This window comes from Octodon degus, unplaced genomic scaffold, assembly GCF_000260255.1.
Source record: "Octodon degus isolate 3935 unplaced genomic scaffold, OctDeg1.0 scaffold00112, whole genome shotgun sequence".
NCBI classification, from domain to species: Eukaryota; Metazoa; Chordata; class Mammalia; order Rodentia; family Octodontidae; genus Octodon; species Octodon degus.
The window spans coordinates 5,563,490-5,583,849 of NW_004524688.1; the positions used below are offsets into that span (position 1 = coordinate 5,563,490).

At 53.5% G+C, this 20,360-nt stretch overlaps 1 protein-coding gene across 2 annotated transcripts in view; it reads right to left on the bottom strand.

The window, feature by feature from the left end:
• Tbcd (tubulin folding cofactor D) overlaps window positions 1–20,360 on the bottom strand; it is a 163,195-nt gene that overhangs the window by 9,565 nt on the left and 133,270 nt on the right. For both annotated transcript variants that reach the window (XR_002817683.1, XM_023699333.1), the window contains exons 23-32: window positions 19,739–19,770; window positions 11,430–11,492; window positions 10,621–10,697; window positions 9,175–9,256; window positions 7,109–7,227; window positions 5,807–5,898; window positions 5,088–5,228; window positions 1,466–1,549; window positions 653–811; window positions 444–582 (exon numbers count right to left, since the gene is read on the bottom strand). Coding sequence is in view for 1 of the 2 variants with exons in the window: in XM_023699333.1 (XP_023555101.1) it covers window positions 444–582; window positions 653–811; window positions 1,466–1,549; window positions 5,088–5,228; window positions 5,807–5,898; window positions 7,109–7,227; window positions 9,175–9,256; window positions 10,621–10,697; window positions 11,430–11,492; window positions 19,739–19,770 (988 nt within the window). In the remaining variant the exon portion in view is untranslated. The remainder of the gene's footprint in view (window positions 1–443; window positions 583–652; window positions 812–1,465; window positions 1,550–5,087; window positions 5,229–5,806; window positions 5,899–7,108; window positions 7,228–9,174; window positions 9,257–10,620; window positions 10,698–11,429; window positions 11,493–19,738; window positions 19,771–20,360) is intronic.

A 20,360-nucleotide genomic window follows, 5' to 3' on the forward strand; every position in this document is an offset into this window, starting at 1 on the left:
CAGGACAGGCAGCTAACAGTATGACAGAAACTTCACTGCCAACTTGGTGCAGATGTGCACACCTTGTTTCAGGCAGCTCCGCCATGTGCAGCTCCCAAAAGCCCCCAAAACGTCAGCTACACTCATGGCAGAGCTGCCAGTGGGGCCTGGGAACTGAAAAAGACTGAGCAAGTGCCACTCAGAACGCCAGCTCACTCAAGCCAGCTTTGGCTATGCCACTGTCCTCCAGATCTGTGTGTGGAGTCCAGGTCACTGGGCCTCCCTGACCTCAGCCGAGGAGCCAAGAGTACATGAGAGAGAGGCAGAGGGAAGATGGGCTCCCCGAGACAGAAAGCACACAGGCCAGCAGAAGAGACTCACTATGGCCTCACAGGCCCAGCCCTGGCCCCAGGAAGAAGCCACCGCACTGTCCCCTGCCCCTTCCCAGCTGGGGGCCTCCTCACCGTGGACTCAGTCAGGCCACCCACAGACACGGCCAGCCCCAGCAGCACATGGTAGCGGTAGGTGGGCAGCCCCAGGAGCTGGGTGATGCGTGGGAAGGCCTGGGAAGGTGCGTTCCAGTTCACAGTGGCCACGTCGGACCTGCAAGAGAGCAGGTTCTTCACGGCCCACATAGGCGACGGGGGCAGGGGAGGCCTCTGTGCCTTAGTACCTGGGGAGCAGCGCTTCCAGTTCCCTGCGGTGGGGCACATGGGGCACAGGGGTGCCGTCGCAGTACAGAAGCATGAGGAACACACGGGCAGCATGAGCACGGAACCGGTCGATCTTCTCACTTGCCTGCTGGGCCATGCAGCACATGACTTGCTCACAGCTGCAAACCAGGGCAGTACTGTCAGTCCACGGCACACGAGGCCACGTGGGCCCCTTACCATGTGCAGCTACCACAGCACCTCAGACAGGGCAGTGGAGCCTGCAAGTTCAGCTGATGGGCCCTGCCTACCCTGCCTCCTTCTGGGACCATACAACAGTACACTAACACTGACCAGGTCTCAGGGAAGAAGAGTGATAAAAACAGTGACAGGCAGGTGGCAGACAAAGAGGCTGGGACAAGGAAGGGCTGGAGCTGAGAAAGAGTCTATGAAGACAGCCAGGTCAGTCAAGTGACCATGGACAGGAAGCTGTACCTCCACAAAGCAGCTCCGCTGATGGCGGGGCATAAGGCCTTGGCAAGGTGGCACAGGAGGGGCAGAGACCCACAGCAAGGAACCCCAGATCACTAAGCAAATGATGCAAGCTGTTCATCAGGAGTGGCCACAGCATGGACCTGAGCCCAGCAGCACCCTGCTCTTGTGCCTGAACTGGCTGTCCGGCGCTGGGCTGGGGAAGGCTGCTAGCCTCACCCTAGGGGCACACAGTGGAAGGAGGACTATTCACAGCCAAGGCCTGTAGAGGTAAGGAAGGCTGACAGGATGGACTGGAAGGAGGGGGCCCCGCTGAGCACCTCGCCGGCCTTCGTGACACTCACATGCGGGCCTCGATCAGTGAGGGCTGTGTCCGCGCCAGCAGCAATGTCAGGTCCATTAGGCTCGTCATAGCGGCCTCGCGGACCCTGCAGGACCAGGAGATGCAAGCAGGTCAGTGTGCAGCAGCAAGTTGGGGTTCCGGGCCTGCCACCCACCCAGGCCCAGGAGTACAGGACCCACAGACAGCCATGCAGGCTCTTCCCTCAGAGGTCCTTGGACCACTGAGGCCTGGTGGGAGTAGAAACAGACAGGGGGGCTGCACAGGCCACACTCAGGCCGGGCTCTGAGAGACCAAGACCCAGGGTGAGCTCCAGAGCTGAAGGGTCCCTGCTGCTCCCCTGTAAAAGGTTAGGAAACCCACCATGGCGCCACAGACCCTCACAATGTGAAGCATGCCCCCCCCATTCACAGGACTCAGGTGAGGAAAAAGTGGGCAACCCCAGCAGAGCCTGCAAAGGGCACATATACAGCAGCCTCTGCCCCACAAGGACCCCACAGACACGGGCAGCGCAGCTTCTACTGAGCACCGCATCCTTCCCACCAGCACCTCCTCTCTAGGCAGATCCCACTTTTAGCTTAGGTTCAAGAAGCAAATTGTATGGAACCTGAAATGGGACCAGCGCACGCAGGCCTCACTCCACAGCAAGAGCAACCCTTGGGCTTGCAAATGGGTGCCGTGCACATGATCAGAACAAGGAGGCATAAAGCATCAGTAGCAGGGCCCTGCCTCACCCAAACCCCAGACAGGGCCTGTCCTAGGTTCCTACTGTGAGGACCAGTGTCATCTAAGGGGGTCCCAGATGCAGGCTGATCTCAGAACCACGCCCAGGAGCAAACATGAATGAGCTGACAGCCTGCGCTGGACCAGCCTCCACAGACAGACTTTAAGACCACAGTGTGGGCTCTGGTCCCGGGGGCAGGCACAGGCATGGGCCTTGCAGCTTGGGGGATGCCAAGCAGCACCACATTCCACTAACTCCAGGGGACTCTCCAGTAATTACTAGGGCACTCACCTTTAATACATGCTGGGGGATAAGGAGCCACCAGGTATACCTGCAGGTGAGCTGGTGGGGTGGCCGTAGAACATGCCAGGGCGAATGGGAGTGGCCCAGGCAGCATGCCAGGGGTGTAGGGGAAGCCCGGAAGCACACAGGGTCTAGCTGCAAAGTGTGCTGGGAACATGGCAGAGGATGGCACACACATCTCCTTCCTTGCTGTGCAGCAAGTCCTGAGCTGTGAGGCAGGAGAAGCTATGGGCAATGACATATCTGTGATGTGCATGAGCAGGAGGAAGTACTGGGACTGAGCCTGAGTGCTGAGCCCCAGCAGCCCCCACAAGAACTGGGAAAGGCCACACCCCAGAAGTCAGATACTCCCATGGGACCAAGCCATACTCCAGGACAAGGCAGACCTTCTAGTCATGAACTGAAGCCCAGCCCAACATCAGCTCATGGAGAAAACCACACAACTCAAGCCCCACAGTTTAACTGAAGAATGTGATCAAAAGTTACAAAGGACACTTAAAAAAATTAAAATACAAATAAAAGAGAAAACTAAAAAGAGACCCACAAATGACATGGACATTGCAATAAATGTACAAAGTACTTAAAACAACTATCTTTAAGAAAATGAAAAAAAAAAAAAAAAAGAAGAACAAAAGAAAGAAAATGACTACTGGGGCCAGGGAGATGGCTCAGTGGAATAAGCTCTTGCTTGGCAAGCGCAGGGGCCTGAGTTTAAAAAAAAAAGAGTCTAAACATTAAACCACACAAGGCTGGAAATCAAGTGCTCAGTGAAGGGCCCTGCGCTGCAGAGGTGGCCTGAGGAGCTGTCGTCAACCCCAGAGTTGGAGCCACATGCAGGAAGCAGGGCAGCACTGGCCAACACCTGGCCTCTGTGTTCTGCTCAAGGGCAGCTGCAGCAGCGACAACACAGCACAGCACTTCCCTGGCACAAGCTGAGAACGACTGCTGGTCATTTAGGTCTTCGGGAGCAGAGGGCTCTACATGGACCCACGCCATCTGCCATGTACCAGGGCCATGGCCACAGCAGGCAGAGTTCATGCTCTGTATCCATGCTCTGACCAGAGACTCCACCACAGAACATGGAGAACAGAACACAAGACGAGGACAGCAGCCCCTTCTCATGGGAAGACACCTAGACAGTGTGGGCCACCCCTGGGGCTGGGCTGAAGGAGGTAGCTCCTTGCGCAAGGCACCACTGAAGGCCAGACCAGAGAGCAGTCCAGGGCAACACCCTGTTACATGGGTCACAGCCACATGGCAGATCTGTCCCTGTTCCCACCACCCTGGGAGGATCCAGGACTCTGAGTGGCAGGGCAGCCACAGGAAGGCAGGCCTTTTGTGCACACAAGCCCCTCCATCCACTCCGTCCCTAATGGGGAGAGCAGATGGTAAAAACAAAGTGAAATCAAAAACTGTATGAAGACCTCAATAGCAGAAGGCAAGAAGAGTCAGTACATTAAACATAGATCAACAGAATCTACACAAAAGATGAGAACAAAGAAATTAAAAATGCAGCTTCAGGACCGACACATGGCGACTGTGACATGTCCAGAGTGGCAAGGGCCACACATCGGGCATCTAACCCTGGAGGACAAGGGGCCACACACCCACGATGGGAGGAGGGGTGAGGTGAGGGGCCGTGTGCAGGCTGGGCTGAGGGAGCAAAGGGTCAGGCGTCTAAGGCAAGGAGGTGAAGAGTCCAGTGTCTAGGGATGCAGAAGGGTCAGTCAGGTGCCCTGGCCTGGAGGACAGGGGGCAACCATCTAGACATCCAAGAAGGGAGGATGACAGAGGCAGAAAGGAAGACCCAAACACCCACATGTTAGGGGGGCAGGCTCACTCCTTTTGAGCTCAGATCACCAGCAGCTGGCTTCTCTCCAGTGTTAACAAAATACTTTCCAACTCACAGTGCTTACAACAGTCCACCTCCTGCCATCCCCGAGACCATCAACAGGAGACACTGAACAAAGCGACCCTCCTGGAATGCTCCTGCTCACTCAGAACAGGCCCAGGTGACAAGAAAAGAACCCCACATGGGAAGAGAAACTTGGGGACCCCAGGGGCGGAGGGCGTCAAGATGAATAAAAGCACAGTGTACAGCTGAGGACTCAGGATCCTTCCAAACCAACAGGCCCATGAGGGGTCCCTTGTCATGTAGGTCCTTTCTGGCTCCAGGCAGAAGCTAAGATGAGGGGCGGCCGAGCCTGGACCCTGGCTCGCCACACCAGTTCTTCCTGGCAACCACAACTCTTCCCAAGATGCCCTGCTTCCACCCCTCCCAGGCTTCACCAGGGATGGGCACTGCTGCACGGAAAGAGGCACAAGAGCCCCAGCCTCAGCTCCCCCCGGGACTCAGCCCCAAGCTCTGTAGTTTCCTCTCTCCTCGGTGGAGCACAGCGTCCATGAGTGCCAGGAGCAGGAGACCCAAGGGTACTGCAGCCCTGAGGATGGGAAGTGGGCCCAGCAGAGGGGGAAAGGGCGGACCTCACCCCTGATGTCTGTCCCTTGGCATCTGTGCCTAACGCTGGCATCACAGCATGAAGCCCCACCCCATCTCAAGGAAGCGCGGTCAGAGAGCACAACGCAAATGCTACCTTACCAGGCCCCCACGTCACCCCTGCTGTCTGTGGTGTAGTCTCCCATGCAGCCCAGCAGCGTGGTGTACACCTGGGCAACATTCTGTCTGCACACAGCTTCGTCTGGGGCGGCTTCTGCCTTCACGCCCACAGTCTGGCAGATCCTGAAATGGAAATGTGCAAAAGCAAACCCCTGCAGCAGAGCCCACCTTCACACCACAGCGGCCTGGGGCAGGTTCCTGAGAGGACTCAGCACAGACCAGGCCTGCCTGCAGCACCGCCAAGACAGCGCCCAGCTCCCAGGTCTCATCCAGGTTCCATGCCCTGTCAACTGCAAGCCAACCAAGGAGTTAACGCCAGGAAGGCAGCAGCAGGCTGCGTGGTCCTCTTTACCCAAGACGCAGACTGCTTCCTCTTTACCAACCTCCAGGGAGGTACGTCGGCATTTAGTACTGACATTTTTATCATCATCACTACTGGTGCTGGGGTGCCCCCACGGCCTGGTCTGAGGTGCACCCGAGCTCAGAGCACACTGGTCTGGTCTGCCTGAGCATGAGATGAGGCTTCACAATCCTCTGAACCTCTCAAAGCAGTTCCTATGTGAAGATGCAGCCACTCAACAGATTCAGAGTTTGTCTTAACTGGACACCAAGCTGGAAATGTTCCTTATAATCCTCTTGAGACCGGGGAAGAGGGAGACCAGGAGGCCTGGGAACAGGTGGCACGCCCTGGGAACTCTTACCTAGAGATGGCCCTCAAGCTGTCCCTCCTAGCCTCGGCGAAGGCCATGTCCTTTGGGGAGGTGCGGGTGACCACGCTCAGACCATCCAGGACCTGAGGGTAACAAAAGTGCATCAGCTACAGAAGGAACATGACTCCGCAGTGTGGCCTGGGGCTGGGACACAGCAGGGGCCACAGCGTGACGGGCAGGCAGCTTGTAGCACGATACGTGAGGAAGGGTGCCCAGCCTTTCCTACTGCCCACTCCAGCCTGCTCAGCACAGGCCTCAGCACAGGCAGGAGCACGTGGAGCCACTGCTGGGTCTGAGCCACACCAGCAGCCATCAACGCTCTTGGCTTCTCTGTTCACATAAGCAAGATCTCTAAGGCCAGCTGCCTGGTGTCAGCCTGTCAGAGGGACCCGGGTGGGAGCTCAGCCAAGCAGCACCACACAGAGTCCTTCCTTCCCACCCAAGGAGGGAGTCCCAGGTCATGGAGGAGAGCATGGCAGAGCTGGCTCTCACCACATCTGGGCTGGTGCAGGAATGCCTGGCAGTGAGGTCAGTGGGACTGGGCCTGGTATTTCCACTGGGAGAGGAAAGTGCAAGTGTTTTTTTTTTTTTTTTTGGGGGGGGGTTTGTTTTGTTTTTTTCAGTACCAGGGATCAGACTCAGGACCTTACACTTGCCAGGCAAGCACTTATTCCACTGAGCTATCTCCCCAGCCCCAAGTGCAAGTGTTTTATCAGACTAATGCTAATAGGACAGGAGGGCCACAAGCTTTCCAAGGCCCCTGCACATGCCTCATCCCTTGGACACAAGCATGTGTGACCACTCAGACAGAGGATGGCCGAGGACAGGCCCACTCACAAGAAAGGCCAGGGAGGAGTCGCAGCAAGGGGCCAGGTGAGGTGCCCAGTGAGCCCAGGAGGTCCGAGGACCCTGCCTGGCACACACACAGACCAGTATTCTGCCCCGTAGCTGCTCCTCTAGGCTGCCTTGCCTCGGGGTCCAGGAAAAATCTGAGCAGGGAGAGCCCTGGATGCCAGGGCAGAGATGCACAGCCAACTGTCTCCACCACACAGGGCCGGGCCCACCTAGCCACAGCCAAGCTGGGGCACAAGCTCAGGGCAATGTGCTCTCAGGCTGAGCAGCTCCTGACAGCTCTAGCCCACCTGCACCTGAGCACAGTGCTCCAGTCAGTCCCTTGGGAGCAACCTGGCTGCACACTCAGGATCAGACCAGCTACCACTCCCCTCTCTGCCCTCCACAGCCACCATGCACACCTGGCGAGTCCCCTAGCCACCCCCCTCCCCGAATCCTCACCTGTCGGAGCCGGCCTCGAAGGAGGAAGTCGGGCAGGGCGCCTAGGGCGGATGCAAAGCCACAGCGAACCATCTCCTCTGGGCTCTGGAGCTCGACAAGGTACCTCGGGATGAGCACCTCTACAGAGGGGGAGTGGGCATGAAGGAGGGACCTGTGGTCTCAGCCAGCACTGGACACATAAGCAGCACAGTGCCCAGGGGGGACGGCAGTACTTCTAGCTTCTAAAGAAGTCATGCCTTCAAGGTGATGCACATGAGATGCACCAGGCAACTTCTACAAGGCGTGTTAAGGCTTTCGTGAAGTTTTAGCCACCGTTTCCTTCTTGGGAAAATGAACAAAAGGTTCCCTGGCTAGAGAGTTGCTGCTTCATGCTGACCCTCAGGATTCTGGGACATGGATATGAGTGCAGGCTGGGGTGGGCCAGGAAGAGGGCAGAGCAGTGAGCCAGCGGCGAAAGCAGAGGCCGAGACACGAAAGCTCCTTGAAGGTCAGTGAGGAGCGAAAAGAAGAGGCTGGAAAGAGGAACAGGGACCACAGGCGTGCAGCGCAGGGCTAGCAAGAGCACCCATCTGCAGCGGGCATGGGCTTTCTCAGACAAACACAGCGCAGAGAGGTGCAGGAGTCCACACCCGGCAGGATCCCACTTGCAAGAAACTCCGACATCCTGCAGTGCCACTCAGCTGCGCAAGAAGGCTCCCACAAGGCATGCAGGCAAACCACGAGTGTGCCCTGTGTCCTCAGTGTTGGGGGACAATGCAACACACACACCAAAGTTTGTCCACTCTGATCATGTGACAGAGAGCCTCCCGCCATCTCTAATTACTCAAGTTTCTCAACCAATAGGAAATTTCAGAGCATCATTTCTTTGAATTTCACAAACAAGATGTGGTCACCCCATTCTTTTAAAAAAATAAATACAAGATTATATAAAATCACCTGACAAAAGCAATAGTTAAAATACATTAATGTATACTGTATCAGAGCTCAAAGACTAGATTTGCATTTTTGCAGGATCACAGAAAGTAGATTCATACTACTGCACATGATTTCTTATATATTTATAATTTTAGTATTTTGGATACATTTGACATGGTTATAATGCAAGTCCTATAATATAATAAAAAGGTATACAATAGGCCAACTGAGTATGGGAATATATTTTTTAATCTAACAAACAGCACCTATGAACTTGCCCCTACAAACAGCATAGATGTCATCCAGAAATCAATTCCACATCAGCACAAGTTGGATCCAGGCTGTGCTCAAGGAGACTGACCAGGCACACACACTACACACGGCACCCACCCGTGGAGAGGACCGATCACACCTCCCACCCACACTCGGGGAGGACTGCGAACGTCTACGTCTGCACAGGGGAGAGAACGCCTCACTCTAATCTGGCAGGAGGGAAAAAAAGAGCAACGTGCTCTGACCCACGCCGAACACAGAAACCAAGTGTCACCAGCACGTGAAGATGAGACTGGGTGGTTACTGTGTGGACAGGGCCACAGAGAGGACATGCAGTGCACAGGAACCTGTCACAGGCTGCCAGGGGAGCACGCAGCACTGTGAGAAGCCGGCACGGTGACAGACCGCAATGCTGAGAGCAGCAGCACCGAGAAGCCACCACAGGCAGATGCACAGAGCCAACAGATGAAGTGGGAAAAAGGAGGCTGAAGGGACGAGCATAAAAGAACATGGAAGGCAGGTGAGCTCCAAATGTGTAAAAGGAATCTTCTCGGAAGAAAACTGGGGGTGAGTTTACTTATGAAGACAGTTTACAAAAGTGCAGAAGACATCAGCCCACTGTGCCATGGCATGGCACTGCCGTGATCTGGGACATGTGCCTGGCACCATCGCCCACAGGGTGAGACCTGGGCAAACAGCCTGGCCCCACGGGACCCATGGGAACACAGTGAGTGGCCCTCCTGCCACTCTGCCAGCGCTGGGCCTGTTAGGGCTTCCAGATCAGCTCTGGCACAGCCCAGCTCATGGCCACGTCCACTCCCTAGCTCAGCCCTCACCTCCCAGGCCCATCCCAAGCAACCAGCACTGTGGCCACTCACCCTGGATGGTGGGACTGGCCGCCCGGGGCTCCTTCTGATAGTACTCGTTGCAGACAGCAGCCAGAGCCGACACAGCTGCGTCCTAAAACAAAGAACATGCAAGCACAAGGGTCTGCAGTTATGCTGGAGAAACACCCAGAACCAAGTCCCAGTGTCTCTCCTGCCCAGCATGTCTGCTCGGATATGCAGGCCACAGTTCTCAGAGAGCCTGGCTCTCTCTTCCACATGGCAGGAGTCCAGCCTCTCCCCTGGCACCCTTCTTGGTAGAAGCAGCAATGCAGTTCAACACACACTGTGTAACGATGTTAGAGCTCAAGGTCATGCGCCCGTGGCACGATCAGAGGACGGCACTGCCCAGCGAGTGTTAAGAACAGGAGCAGGTGGTGGGTGAGAAAGACCAAGCCCCCTGGCATGGGCCCCTCAGAACCCAATTCTGAAGCCACCACAGAGTGGGCAATGCTGCGCCGTGGGAGTGGGAGCTGAAGGTAGCATCTCCTTGTACCCCCAAATGCACCATCAGGGAGAACCCTACCTCCCAACTCCAGCCCGTGTCCACAGCCGCACACTAAAACTTGGGAAACGCAGGTTCTTCCTTCTGCCCCCAGGGTCAGGGGCCAGCAGAGACCCAGAGGGCCCCTCGTCCAGATAGGCACATCACCAAGATGTCACTTGTGGTGTGAATCAATCACAATTTTTACAAAAAATCATGAAGGCACTGGGCACGAGTCCAACCAGCAAGGATGATGAACTGAATTCAGGGGAAAAAAGCCAGCCCTGGTGGTGCACTCTGGAGACGGGTAAATCACAAGTCTGAGTGTAGCCTGGGCAACTCAGTGAGATGCCTGCCTCACGATAAAGAACGTAATATGGGCTGGGCAAAAATAACACAAGGCCCTGGGTTCAATCATCAGGAGCAAAGAGAAAAAAGAAAAAGAACAAACAAAACAAGGAAGTGAAAGACACAGCCCACTGGCCCAGAAATGCTGATAAAGGCATAGGACAATAGAGGACGTACCTGTTCCTGGAATCACCCTCTTCGGCACCAGTAACCCAGCTTAATGCCATGGAAGGAGCTGAGCTCATAGCTTGCCCAACCCCAGGACGTGAACTCTCTCTGGCCTTCACACAGGAGCATCTTAAATGGATGTCAGTTCCAAACTTGAGCTCCCCAGACTCAGACCCTACCTGAGCAGATTATTTATCTCAGCATGGAAGAAAGTGTTTTAAAGTGAATGTGATCCTAAAGCTGGAAGTAACAAATGCAAAGGTAAGCATTCCGGGCCCCCACGGCCACACTAGTTTACTGGTTTTGCGTTGCGTGGACAGCAGCATCTCGATGTGGTGATGGGGCTTGTCAGCTGTCCAGTTAGTGTTGAGGTAGGACCTATGATGAGCATGCCCCCCGACACATGCCAGGACCCACGCATCACTCCCTACTCTACGCACCTTGATCTGCTGTCTGGACTGGCTTGAGACGAGGTGGAGGTTTCTCAGTGTGTCATCTATCAGCCACTGCCAGCCATCTATCGAGGAAACACAGACTGCTCACCCAGCTCGGCGGGCTCACCAGCTGGGTCTCACAGTAACTTGTCAGCAGGCTTGGGTGAAGCTGAGAAACCCTGCACAGCACCCTGTGGGCGCAGGAGCACCAGCACGGTGCCAGCTCCCAGGGCCAAGGTTGCTATGGGGCGAGGCTGCCCATGGCGACACCAGCCCCAAGCCAAAGGTCCCAGCATGCAGCTCTGGTCACACACTGCTCTTTAATTACCGCCGAGAGAGCGTCCAGGCTCCCTGAGGCTTCTGTCCCCACCAACAGAAGCCAAAAGATTCAACTGAATTCTATCCCACAACGAAGCTGGCAACACGTGCTCACTCTGTACAGCTAAATGAAAAATAAGTGTCTGGAGGCGATGGACGGGCAGGCCTCGGGGGAGGACAGAGGCCCTGGGTGGGTGCCAGCTCTGACCAGTGAGCCTTGAAGGCCTGGCCTCTAGCACCGCCTCTGTCTGCTAGGCGAGGACTGACCACGGAGGCCCAGCCAGGGGCAGCATGGCCACGGACAGCCCCCACCGTGAGCACTGAGGAACGTCCAGGGCTGGAGCTCTAGAGTCAGCAGGTCACGTGACAAGACATCCCCCATAGCGCCCCATCTGCACGGCCTTCCACTCCACCCCAGAAGCTTGTTTTCTATACTAGGACTAGAAGCTACTGCGGGGAAACTGCTGCCATGGTGTCCTGGAGAACAAAGCACTTACCAATGACAGGTTCACCTTTGAAGGGCATTCTGGAGAGTGACAGGTTCTCTATCAGGACACACACTAGGAAAAAGGGGAAATATCATGTCACTGTCCCCCGAGTGCCTTCCAGCCCTGTGACCTCCCTATGCCTGTGGCCACACACGGCAGCAGCATGTTTCCCCACCTCAGCTCACTGGCCACCCATAGGCAGCAGCAGCCACTCCTCAGCAGGACAGCTGCTGCCTCACGCTCAGCCCCGGCCAGACACAGATGCCAGGGCGCTGAAGAGATCCCTGTGCCACAGGCAGCCCTGCTATCGTGTGTCTCCATGAGCCACAGCGCTACTCTGGATCTGACTCAGGCCCTGGAACACGTGCCTTAGACGGCCACACAGGTCAGACCTTGGAGAAGCCAGGCCATCTGCGCAGTGACAGGAGCCATGGAAAGCCACCTACCACCATCTGCAACTAGACTGTCTCCATAGACAGAGGACATGCTTCTGTCATAGGCAGTCACCAGCAACCCACAACTGGGCAGGCGGGTGTCAGGGTTTGGAGGTGGCAGGTGGGCAAGGGATACCATGGTCTGAGGTGAAGAGCAGTGGATTCCCAGGTTCCAAGATGGAGGCAGGGGATGCCCAGGGTCATGGGTAGAAGGCAAGTGGACATCTGGGATTCTGGGCAGAAACAGTGCCAGCCCCTTGTATGAGAAGCACAGCAGTGAAGCAAACAACTCTCAAGCTCAGCCCCTGGGGTAGGGCGTGGTGTGTATTGTCACCAGGAATTAAAGAAGTGACTGCCAGGCCAGACTTGTGGCCCACAGGAACACAGCAAAAGCTCCCGGATGCAGTCTGAAGGAGGAGGCCCTCAGGAGAGTGAGTGGTGGGGCATCTGGCAGAACCCAAAGACACAGCTTGGAGCAGGACTGTCCCTGACCTCCAACCTCTCCCCAGCCTTCCTCACGGATGTGGTCCAGGGATGCCCCCATCTACCCTGCTTCCTACCCGAAAAGCATCACATGGCAGTAAATAAAGCACATGGAGGGCCAGGTTTGTTTCTTTTATGGTAACAGAATCTTTGCCAGTCAAGTGGGCTGCCAGGATGTGAACCAGGACCCAGTGCTCACAGCAGCAAAGGCACTCTCAGGCCCAGAAGCCAGTTCAGGGCGAGCTGGTGTGAACTACACACACGCACCACACCACTCTTCCCCTGCGACACGTGACAGCAAGCGCAGCCTTGGCCCCCTCCCTAATGCCATCAGAAATGTCTTCCTGCTGAGATCCTTCTGCATGCCAGGTCGCTTAGGCTCCCACACCCCCGGCCCACAGGACTGCCCAGGATGCTGACAGCCACTGTCCACCAGCTCAAGCCAAGCAGGGAGCCAGATGGCACCCTGGGAGCAACACCAAGCCCCTGCTGCTCATGGCCACATGCTCCGAGCTGGCAGGGAAGGAGAAGCCCCTGGTGAACCTGGCAGCCTGCACAGTGCGCGTTTCTCTAGCCCCCACTCTGAAACACACGCCCTTCTCAACAGACGTGTGGCGTTCTATAACTTGGAAAGCACTGAATTCAACATTTTTCTTTTAATTTTTGAAATTTATTTATTTAGCACAGGATCTCGCTATGCAGCTTGGGCGCACAGCAATCCTCCAGTCTCAGACTCCCCATTGCTAGGACTGCAGGTGTGCGCCACCACACCTGGTTTGGGTGGCTGGGACGGCAGCACCACATGCGGTACTGGGGACCAAATTTGGGTCCTTGCGCTTGCCAGGCAGGCGCTTAGACTGCTGAGCTAACTCCCTGGCCCCAATACTGCAGATGCAAGAGGAAACTACAGCCTTCTGTGTCCAGTGCCCACAGCCACAAGAAGGGGCACCTTGCCATCCTCCCGGGCCCTGCCAGTGGGCTGCCCATCTCCAAACTGCTGGGGTTCACTCCTACATCCAGATCCTCATGTCTGGCTTACTCCTTTCATAGTAACAGAACCTGTGTCCATCAGCTTTAGTTTTTTACTGACAATTTGAAGAAATCTTTCGTGTGTGTGTGTGTGTGTGTGTGTGTGTGTGTGTGTGTGTAACCGAGGATGGAACTCAGGCCCTTGCACTTGCCAGAAAAGCGCTTATTCTATTGAGCCATCTCCTAGGCCCCAGAAGTCTTTTAACAGCAGTACCAATCCAGCTTAACAACTTTACATATGGCATGCTGTCCCACACCTAGGCATGTGTATCTTTTCTTCTGGCTGTGGACCACTGTTAATTCTGTTACACAGTATGGGCCAAAAGCCAAAAACACAACATAATGCCCTCGAGACTGAGGTCCAACTAGGATGGGGCACTGAATCTGCCACATAGGGACATTTACTGGAGGGCCAGAAACACCAACAGCGTAACTTTATACCCATGAAGCCAGGGAGGGGCACCGCGCCCTTATACCACTGTTTATTTTTATGCAGATTTGAAATTTTCTATATTAAAAAGCTTTTTCAAGGAATAATGTCCCCCAAACTGCCTCTGAAGATTTGTTACTGTATTTCTCCTACTTGAGTTCTTAGCAGGTCACAATGCAGTGTCAGCTCTGTGTGGCGGGGGCACAGCTTCAGCTGTATGTGTTCCCTTGCTCCCAAGTGCCACTGCCACCCAGCCTGGAGATGCTTCCTGGATCTGCTCTTCCAGCCTGCTCCCTGCTCCTAGGAAAACAGCATGCTGTTTTGAATGCAGTAGTCTTATAGTGTGTTTTAAGGGGTAGAAAATGCACAGCCCTACTAATTTTAATTTTTTCTTCAAATTTTGACCTGCATGTGAACTTTAATGTATTTTATCAAGATAACAAGGGTATGGGGAGAGCACAAAAAGATGTTCAGGATGGCAAATAACTTGTTCCGCAAGACAGGTAAACATTCTAATAAATTATAATTTGATAAATGAACACTCTCTCACAATATGAGTAGTAAATGATGCTAAATGTCACATGGTCACAAGTGAGGCCTTGGTTCCCCTCTCTGTCTCTGTCTCTCTCTGTGTCTGTCTGTCTGTCTGACTGCCTGCCTGCCCCTCTCTCTCTCTGTCTCACTGTCACTCTGTCTGTCTGTCTGTCTGTCTGTCTGTCTGTCTCTCTTTCTCTCGCTCACTCACTCACTCACTGCAGGACTGTAGGTGATCCTTCCCTAACATGGAGGAGAGGTCATCGGCACAGGAGGAAGACAAAAAGATGGGGGAATTCTTGGCTTCTAATGAGAATAGAGAGGTATAAAATGTGGGAAACAGTGCAAAATTTTGTAGAGAAGCAACACCCAAATAAGGCTGTCGCAGCGCGAGCAATCTATTTAACAACAATGCAATGCCACGTTTCTGAAAAATCCTCAAAAGGAGGCAAATGCAAGTGTCATTGGGCAAATCCCTTATTATAGTTGCACGAAAAAAAGATCCCACCGAGCCAGGAGTGAGCAGTTATCCTACACAATAACCCTGCTCTCTCTTATCTCCCTTACACTAGGAAGGTTTTCAAAAATAAGTACAGGTTAATTTGTTTTTCTTTACTATTTTATATTATATTACAATGTTACTCACTTTTATATGAATATTTTTGTGGACTGTGGAATGAATCATGTTTCCATTCTCTCTCTCTCTCTCTCTTTTTTTTTTTCCCCCAGTACCGGGCATTGAACTCAGGACCCTGTGCTTGCCAGGCAGGCACTTACTCTACTGAGCTATCTCCCTGGCCTTCCATTATTTCTTATGGAGAAATTCACTGTGATATACAAGTGATTCGGATTATAAGCGTGTTTCTGGAACCAATTATTTCGCAAACCGAGGTTTCACCACACACATCATACTCCCAGAGTGACACCATCACAGGTCTATCCTAATAGCTATGATCTTAACAGCGACAAAGCCGAACACCAAACCTGAGTGAGGACTTGAAGACAGCGCAGCTCACAGCGGTGCATCAGGTGTGGGACAACATCGCTACTCAGGACACACTTGTACAGGCTCTTACAGCACAGGATGCGCAGCTCAGCCAAGGACTCCAGGGCACTCATCCCTGAGAAGGGAGGAGCTGGGTCCACGTAAACCTGTACACAGCCACCTTGGCACCCTTACTGCCCACTGCAAAGCTGCCAACAGGCTGACGGGTAGGTGGTCATATTCACTATATGCTAAAAGGAAAACACCAAGGTCCTGTGCTCACGGAAAGCACAACCTTACATACCACGGCAGGAGTCCACCTGTACAGCTCTAGGAACAATAGGAAAGACAGGGCAGAGGAGTGGCTGCTGGGACAAGGAGGGGGGGCTATGGCCGGTATGTCTGACAAACACAAGACTCAAGGTTGTACAAAACTAGAAGTGTGCCTGCTCCAACCATGTGGGAGCCTGGGGAGACTGAGGAAGACCAGGAGTGCAGCCAGACAGGTGACACCATAGTCACAGCCTGGCTGTGATACCATGCCATCATGAAGGGGAAGCTAAACCAGAGACAGAGTTCTGACCTTAAATGGGCAAGCTCCTGTGAGTCTACAGTTATTCAAATTGAAGAAAATACATTTTGTTTAAAGGGAGATAACTCAGTAGAATTAAGTGCTTGCCTGGCAAGCGCAGGGTCCCAGGTTCAATGCCCGGTACCGCAATCAATCAATCAATCAATAAAAAAGGAGAGGTAATTCCAATCAACCTTCCAGCTAAGACATTTTTAACGAAGGAACCTGTGCCTGCAGTCCCTGGAGCTCAAAGGACAGATGCAGCCTGGATGGCTGCCACATCCCAGAGGAGTCCAGAGCAAGGGACCTCACCTGTGGCTTGTGTCATTGACAGAAATGTCCAGAGCGGGGAAGACATGACCAGGATGCCAATTCCCAGAGGTACCTATGCTGCCGGAGTGTTGTGTGTGACAGATAAGCAAGGATTTCAAACCATGCTCAGTATGTTCAAGAGAGTGCAGGAGATGGCTGAAAACTACAGCAGGGATACAGAGACCAGAAAAGAAAGGTAAATGAGGGCCGGCCAAATAGTTCAGTGGATAAGGACTTGCAAGCAGGCACAGGGGCTGGGGTTTCAATCCCTGGGCCTGCCCTGCCCCCAGGGCACGCTGAGATGGAATTGAGACTGGGTGTGGTGGGTGCGCACCTGTAATCCCAGCTCTTGGGAGGCTGTAAACAGGCAGATCACTATGAGTCCGATCTAGTAGTGAGACCCTGAACACCCTGTAAACCCTTCCCTAAAATACAAAAAAAGAACGAAAGAAAAGAAATGAAAAGAAAGGCAAATGAAGTTCTAAAAGATTTAAAGTACCAAATTCAGAATTTGACAAATGGGATTGGGGCGGGAGGGCTCTTTAGCTTTGCTTTTAAGATAGGTTTCTGCTAAGCTGTCTAGCTGGGCTTGAAGTCATGATACTCTGCCTTAGCCTCCCAAAAGAGGGAGACGTGATGGATGGATTTAAAAGCAGGTAAGAGACAGCTGAAGAGAGAATTAATGATAATGGAACCCAGATCAGAAGAAAAATCCAGACTGAATCAGACACAGAGCAGGGAGCAGTGTGAGATACAGCCCGTGAGAGTCACCAGCATGGGAGACAGGTGTGGAGAGGAGGCAACAGAAGAGGAGGATGTGCGAAAAGGGCTGGGAGCATCCCCAAAGTGAACAAAATCTCTCTTAACAACTACAGATTCCAGACCCACCATGACCCAGCAGAGCCTTCAATAAGACGAGGATATGAAAACTCATCCTGGGTAAAACATAATACAACCGCTAAAAACCAGAGAAAAGACCAGCTTTCAAAAGAAACCAAGAAAACAGACTCCCAACAGAGCGCTAAGCGCACCCACAGCCACTTCTCAACACAGCAGGAAACAAGCCTGGGCCAGCAGACACTGAATCGCAAGGGTCAGAACAAGCAGGTGAACGCGGACGAAGCTCCAGCCACAGAGGACACTGCTGGTGAAGGTGGGGCCAAGTGCTGGTGGCAGAAGCTGCAGGCACCCTGTAGCATCTGTCCTTCAGGCAGGACAGTAATGTCCAGCAGTGCCCCCAACACATCCAACCCATGGAGCCTCCTAGCAGAGCGGGGGAGGCAGGGAGTAGAGAAGGGTGGGCCCATGGTGGCCATTCTCAGAGCAAACACCTCGGGCTTGGAGGGCAGAAAATGCCACACTTTGGTGCCAGTAAAAGTGCCTTTTGTAAATCTCTGGGCTCTGGTCCTTAGGTAAGCTGGTGGAGGCCATTCCTGGCAGGCAGAGGGTGCAGCAAGCATGGAGGATGGTGGGGTGGGGTGGCTGCTGCCTCTTGACATGGACACTGCATCCCTGGATGGCTGCATGGGCTCTGGGCAGTTGTGCAGTGGGCAAAGCCATAGGCAGCAGCCCCTCTGCCTGCACTAGGCCATGAGCACACATGTGCCTACACTAGCACACCACTGCCTGCCTGAGACAGCGACCACCTTGGTGGTAATGAGCAGTTGGCAATGCCATGTAGTAGAGCCCAGTGCACACCACAGCACATACCACAGTGACAGGAGCCACAAGGACACAAGAGATGCTTATCTCATGCTATGGAGGTTACTGCTGCTTCAGGTAGAGAGAGCGGGCTTTAAAAGTTACACAATCTGACCCCAACTTGGTGAAACACACGTTCAATGAAAAGAAAGATCAATGCAAAGGACTCTGAAAGTTCCTTCCTACGTGAGAAGAGTATGTAGGAAGATTAGGTGAAGGTCAGAGGATGGCGCCTAGCTCCTTCCTCCCAGCTCAGCTCAGCAGGTGCAGTCCCCACTATGTGCAGAAAGAGCAGAGCCAGCCTGAGAGCAGACTGCCTGGGCTATGCTCTGGGATCCTCACAAGAAGCTATGGGGCTGGAGCCCCACGACCCCTGAGAGAAGGTGATCGAGGCCACCATGAACTGATCAGATGACACCTGCCAATTATGGTCATGTCATACCCCAAGCACATGCCTATCCTGGCTAGGGACAAACTGTATGGCTACAATCCCAGTGTCAACTGACACAAGTTGGTGGAATTCTCAGTTTTCAGAACATTCACAGAGCAGGCAGGGTGGGAAGTGAGGGTGGGCACACAGGAGAGTCACCCAACCCTAGCCCCTCAGCTGGGGCATCCTTGAACCAGAACCTGCTCACCCATACTCAGACCAGGGACTGTGGTGAGTCTGCACTCCAGCCCACCTACAACTCATCGCCACATGGAAGGCCATGGTGTTAGCTGGGCCAGCCCCACCAGCAGAGCAGAGCATCGGGAGCACAGTCAGGGAAGCCCAGCCCTCAACAGTTGGGCTGCAGAGTTCCTTAAGCACGCTGGGAGAATCCCTGAGAAACCCATGAGTTCCCAGTTTCTAGCAGGAACAACTGAACAGGCTTCTACATGTCCACCTGTTGGTATCATGTAGGGACGTCCCTGTAGACAATTTAAAAATATACTCTGGGAGGGCAGAACAAATAGATCAGCAGATTAAAGCACCTGCAAGCAGGCACAGGGGCCGGGGTTCGATCAACGGGCCTGCCGTGCCAGACACGCCCCCATGAGACTGAGCATGGTGGTGCACGCCTATAATCCCAGCTCTTGGGAGGCTATAAACAGGCAGATCACTGAGTCTGATCTAGTAGTGAGACCCTGAACATCCTGTAGACCCTTCCCTAAAATACACACACACACACACACACACACACACACACCCCTTCTGGGAATCATTCTCCAAACTAGAGCTATTTTATTTTATTTATTTATTTTTTTGCGGAACCAGGGATTTGAACTCAGACCTTTGCACTTGCCAGGCAAGTGCTTATTCTACTGAGCCATCTCCCCGGCCCCACTAGAGCTATTTTAAATACTGTATTAGAGAGGAAGAGTCCACAACAGAGCTTGCTGTCTCACAGTGAGAGATGGGGCACCCGAGCCACTCGCCCAGCTATTCCAGTGGGTCAGACTTGGGAGCAGAGGGCTCAGTAAGTCACGTGCACAGGGGCAGCACGGTCTCGGTGGGGCAAGAGCATGGGACCTCCAAGCCACGGAAGTTGCCCGCTGCTGGCGCCACAGAAGGCCCTGTCTAAAACGTTACTACTTTGCTTTTTTTCTATTTCTAATTTTACACACATATATCTGGGAATCTGAACAATTAATTTGAGAGAATATGTTGCAATACAGCAAATACTGTCAAATTCATATCATTTGGTTAGTGAAATTTTGTACTATTTCTAACTTTTTTGTATTATTATTTTGTATTGTCTTTAATAAAAAAAATTTTTTTAAAATGTTACCACATGAGTGACATGAGAGAAACAGGATGTCTCTCCCCTGGGGGTAGCGGAAGGGGTTGCCACCTACCTGCTTGTCTCATGAGTTCTCCTCCACCGCCCCTGAAAATCAATGAGAACACGCACCGTTAGAATCTCTCAGTTCATGGAACCACAAAGGACATCTTCACCAAGTAACCTCAGGTGCCAAGAAACAAGAGTTGTTTTTCTAAAACCTCAGTGTCAGGCTAAGTTGCAGCGTGGGTGCTTTGCAATAAATACATGGGCTTGGGGCTGCAGTTCGGGCGCCTGCTCTCCCAAAAATGTGCCATCACTCACGGAGCTAGTGAGCTGAGTGGACTACCGCACGGGAAGAAATGAGATGTCATGAGACGCGCTTCCGTGGTCTCCATCCTGGCTGGGTGGATCTGACTCTGCCTTTCTGCTCTGTACCTAGAGCAGGCACCAACCCCAGTGCATGGCCACAGAATGAGGCCCAACACAGCTCAACCCCTGCTTCACAAAGGCATCAGAAAAGCCACCATGCAGTTCACAAGAGACCACAAGCATTCTGCCACACACAAGCCAGTGGTCGGCCTCAAAGTCTGTCCTGTGCTACTGGATTTGTCTACTGCTTCACATAGTTAGGACACTTGGCAAAACACATGACACACAGGAGAAGATCCAGGGCAAAGGGTACAGAGCAAGGAAAT